The following is a 5,233-nucleotide window of genomic DNA, read 5'->3' as shown; positions in this document are numbered from 1 at the left end:
TATATATATATATATATATATATATATATATATATATATAATATTTTCTTTTTCTTTCTTTCTTTCCCGGGTCGTTACATTGAGTATATAAATATATCCGCACAATCTACTTCTAGGCTCTATTACATCCTTAACCTAGCAGGAGACCAAATGATAAGCGCCTACATTGTCTGGGGAGGAGAATGAAACACCCTTTACGGGCGTGTGAAAATCTTTTAAAGCCTTGAGGGGAAGCCGCAAAAGGAAAGTCCAAAGAGGACATTATCTGGTAGCGGTGGACTTGAGCCGTTATTAAAACTTTGAGGGGAAGCTCGAAAGGGAAAGCCCAAAGGTGACAATATCGGGTTAGCGGTGGGCTTGGACTATTGAAGACGTACGTACACATTATTCACGAAAAAACATTCCCTACTAATTAAATGTGAGACTTCTTTTCCAATAAGTCTTGGTAAAGCATTATAAATCGTGTTGTTGAGCACCAATATGGTGAAACAAGATGCGAACATTATGTTTCAAAAACATTAGCTAAGAGTAGAGGCAAGGCTAAGTCCTGGAACTTGGCATAGAGTAGAGATAAGTTGGTAGAGTCGCTATCGAAGAAAAATACACTTAAAGGCGATATTTATGGCATAGTAAAGTTGGTTTAACACAAAGTGAAACTTGATTGAGGATGAAAGAACATTACCTACGATCCAACAAATCCATAAAGACAAGTGAAAAAGTATAAGATTGTTCATGATCGTGTGTAAGTCAATACTGCACGGTTAAAAAATCTGACCATGAAACAATGCAAATCGAAATAGACAACGAGAGGAGTCATGATGCTAGGTGATGCTAGGTGCTTCTATTGCAACAACGAGGTTGAGGCTTCTAGGGTTGTTGTGACGGTGAGGTTAAGGCTATCAATACAACGACAAAGCAATTATTACAAAAACAATAACGCTACTACAAAATCTTGTTTCTCCAATACTAACTGATAGAAGAATGTAGTTCGATCATTCAAGTTCAACTACAAGTACTCAAACAACGACTATTTCCTTTTTCACGAGGAAAAATTGAATACACAATTGTCCATCTCGACCCAATGAATCAAAATAGATACTCACACAAATAGAAATTCGAACAGTCACTTCACGAATACACGATCACTATCGAAACAAATGAAAAGTAATCTTAAACTAATGGTAGCATTTAGGCAAATCATGTGGAGGACGAACAATTTTTTGATCACGAGCATGCCCATTCTTCACTAAGAACACCATACTCATGCCCCATACTTGGTGACGCTCAAGGTGACAATGCATCAACCACATACCTACATAATCCCAAGTAGTAACCTTTTTAATTTTCACACGAACTTAATTTAAATACAAAATCTTGAAAGACATACCTGGATTATTCGCCTTGAATCGAATAGCAACCCATCCATTCTTCGGAACTCCAACCGTTGTTTCCTTCGGTGGGTCAACGAGATTATACCGTTTCGTGTCGGTTTTCGGGTCGAAATTCCCAAACCCCCATCCAACAACGTAAAAGCTATAACCATGCAAATGAACCGGATGATTATCACTAGCAACCACATTGGTACCTTGCAAGACAAGCTCCACACTAGCATTATACTCCAAAACCATAACCCTAGTCCCGAACGAAGTAGACAGAAAAGCTTCCGGTATAACCTCGGCCGTGTAGTTAAATTTCCTCGTCGGGTTTTTCGGGAAATCCTTCGTAAAAACTCCGGCGACATTGTAGTAATAAGCTTGAAGCAAAGAGAGTGATGGAGCTACAAAGCTCACATTGTTAACACTTGCAGCAAACCTCTTCCCAAATGCTCCAGCACAAGGCTTTTTAGTAGAGCAATTCAATAGATTCACAGATAAAGTGAAAAGCAAACGAGTATCGATTTTCAACGGAACATCAGCTCGACGACCGTTGATCGTTAAGCTTCGGAATTGTTTCGTGAAATCCGTCGATGCTTCGGTTCGATCATATGGAGGCAATGTTGGGAAATAATGGAATGTTGGAATTGAAGATTTTGTTGAGTACTTGAGAATGGCTGTGGCTGTGGTGTTGTCAAAGCCAGCACCAAAGGCACTTGAGTATGATCTTGTGGCCATAAAATAGGTGCCTGGGGCTTGATTTGCAGTGATCAAAAGGTCCATGGATTGCCCTGGTGTGATCATTATGTAATTTGTTTTGATTTGTTTCATGTAGATTCCATCCTTCCCCACCAATGTCATCTCATGCTTTGCAATTGCGAAGAACAGATCTTCGTCCATCACTGCATTAATCATTCGTAGAAGATATGTTTTTCCATGCTCCACTGTTAATTCAAATGTTCCTGTTACATTCCACAAACTTTGATCATGTTCGAGGCTAACACATTTTTACATTTTTCAACTAATTTTTAGGAAACAATGAATCCAATTCAGTTTGGGTTGATTTGGGTTGTTCGAGTCATTTATTCACCGTAGGTGGGTTGGATTAGCTCGGGTTGACATTTTTAGACCCGACCCAATTGTTCCAGGGATTTTTTTTTTCAACTCAGACAACTTTTATGAAATAATTAATCAAACTGAACCCAACTATAAATTTGGGTTGTTCGAGTCATTTATGTAAATGCTCAAGCCCACCTATCTGGACTTCTCTCAAGGCTTTAAAATACTCTTACAAGGGTGTTTCGTTTTTCTCTCCAACCAACGTGGGTGGGACTCTCACACAATCCACTCCCTTCAGGCCCAGCATCCTTGCTAGCACTTGTTCCTTTCTCCGATCGATGTGGGACCCTACCAAATTCACCCCCTTCAAGGTCGAACGTCCTTATTGGCACACAGCCTCATGTCTACCCCTCAACACTTTAAAACACGTCTGCCAGTAAAAGGTTTCCACACGTTGGTTGAATTTTTGGCACACAGCCTCATGTCCTTATTGGCACACAGCCTCATATCGAATTTTTTAGGTCATTGAATTTTTGTAAAACCCGGTAATTTAAGAAATTAAAAAATTATAAAAAAAAATTGTAATTTAGTTTGTACCTTTCTTGGAACATGGATATAGATATCCTGGCTGACCATTGATGGTATAGGCATCTGAAAGTATTGGTTCACCACCGCTTCTTTTTGCATTATCTGGAATTTCCATTACATCCTTCTTCCACCACTCACCTAAAAAAACAACTTAAATAATTACGCATTTACTCGAGATAAAAGATTCTAATCCCGATGACTCAGGTAAATATTGATCTAAATCATAGTTTAAAGATGGAGACGGAGAATATAATCCTTGTCTCCAATCCCGTCCAGCTAACAGTATCCCTATCCCTGTCTCGGCCTGCTATAAATTTTTTTTATCAGTTATTTTTCTCTTTTCTAATATATTTTTAAAAACACACACGCTCACGCTCATGCACATGCATACACACACGTACACACACACAAAAATGGAGATGGAGAATATTATTCTCGCCTCCGACCCCATTTAGTTAACACGGAGAAATTTCTCCCCATTCCCTCGTTCACTCTCCTATTTAGGAGGAGATTCTCTCGCTCTGTTCCTAACCGTCTCTACACGAATTAAATAAACATCCGTTCAGAAACCCGACAAAAAAATAATAATAAATAGGTAGAAAGGTAGAATAAGAATTACCAATAACAATTGGGATTTGTGCATGAGGTTTAGGGAAGGGATAGGTGCTTGGTGGGGCTGGGTAGATAATGAGAGGGCCATGGACCGTGGCTCGAGCCCAGCCGCTATGAGCATGCCACCATATGGTTCCCTCTTCATTGGTGAGTTGAACCTTGTAAGTGAACTTCTTGCCTGGTAGGATTGGACACTGAGTTACGTATTCAGGACCATCGTACCATGGATTTCTTACTTGTTTTACACCATGCCTACATAATCGATCATAACAGTTCACTACGATAATCTATGTCGAGAAAATAAAATATACATCGTGAAAGTTTATAATATACATTTTTGGTCTCTACGTTTCTATTAGATCTAATAAGTACCTCGTGTCAGAACTGAGAAATTTTATGGCTCGAATCTTTAGTATTCTTTTATTTATTACACGTGTCTACTATTTAGGCAGGATACTGTCACTCATTTTTACTAGGAAACGGAGGGGACTAAATAGGAAAGGAATCCCCCGAACGTGCTAATTCCCCTTTTTTTTTTTAAGGAAAGGAGGATTCGAACAAAATCGATAAAACGGAGGAGTCGGAGTGAATGAAAAGGAAAAAATAAAAGATGAATTCCACCTTAAAAGGAAGACCCGTTTGAGAAAATTCTTATAATATATACTTTTGGTCTCGGAGTTTCAGAATGGATATACGATTCTTAGCATTTAGTCGAGAATAGTTCTAAAGGATCCCTAGACCATTAATTAAGTAACCAGAACATGATTTAGTTGTTAATTGACTCGTTTGGTAAGCCAACCTCACCTTCCTTTAAAGTACAATAATTTGAAATTACTATATAAAAATGTTGTTGTTATGGGTGTTTACGGGTTGGTTTGGGTTACGTTAGGTTGAGATATTTTTTTTTAGATCCAACTCAATTGTTCGAGATGTAAACTTTTTCAACCCGAACAGCGCTTATTAAATAATGAACCTAACCCAATTTAGTTTTTAGAGGAATCTATGAACTAATCGAATCCATAGAAATTTTATTTCTTTAAACTCAACCGTGATAAATTCATAACCTGAGCTAAATCGTACGGGTTCAGTTGATTTGATTTTCTACGTAGAAATTAAATTGGAGCAACAAAAATAATAATAATTTTACATCAGACATATTATCAACCTAAGAACAATCCAAACAAATATTTTATTGAGAGCAAGAGAGGACTAACCAATGAAATGTGATGTTATATTTTGACTTATTAATCACTCGAACGATGATTTTATCTCCCGTTCGAGCTTCCAACGTCGGTCCTGGAAACTTCCCATTTACCGTCAAGATATTCTTGGAGCTACAAAGCCGAGTGATTGGTCGTAACTTCACCTGTTCCAACACAATTCTCAATCAATATATAACCACAAAACTCCTCTTCGATATCGAGGTCAAAGTTCAAATCTCCTCCTCATATATTTATGAACAAAGGGTATTCGAATCGACGTACCACAAAACTATGACGGTGAGTTTTAGCTGCCGAAAACGGAGCGAAAACGACGAGGATGCAACAAATGAGTAGCCATGAGAGCTTGGAGGTGAAGCCAATGGAACCTATCAAACCCAT

General features: G+C 38.3%; 1 protein-coding gene across 1 annotated transcript; it reads right to left on the bottom strand.

The window, feature by feature from the left end:
- Positions 1–1,085: 1,085 nt before the first annotated feature.
- Positions 1,086–5,233, bottom strand: LOC111792822 (laccase-14). Its single transcript, XM_023674415.1, has 6 exons — positions 5,117–5,233; positions 4,847–4,998; positions 3,640–3,884; positions 3,030–3,158; positions 1,388–2,335; positions 1,086–1,312 (listed from the first exon to the last, which is right to left on the bottom strand). The coding sequence occupies exons 1-6, from the start codon at positions 5,231–5,233 to the stop codon at positions 1,176–1,178; spliced, it is 1,728 nt and encodes a 575-aa protein (XP_023530183.1). The 3' UTR covers positions 1,086–1,175.

The sequence above is a fragment of the Cucurbita pepo genome, chromosome LG04 (genome assembly GCF_002806865.2).
Source record: "Cucurbita pepo subsp. pepo cultivar mu-cu-16 chromosome LG04, ASM280686v2, whole genome shotgun sequence".
In the NCBI taxonomy this organism is placed as follows: domain Eukaryota; kingdom Viridiplantae; phylum Streptophyta; class Magnoliopsida; order Cucurbitales; family Cucurbitaceae; genus Cucurbita; species Cucurbita pepo.
This window is presented reverse-complemented; position numbering and strand designations above follow the sequence as displayed.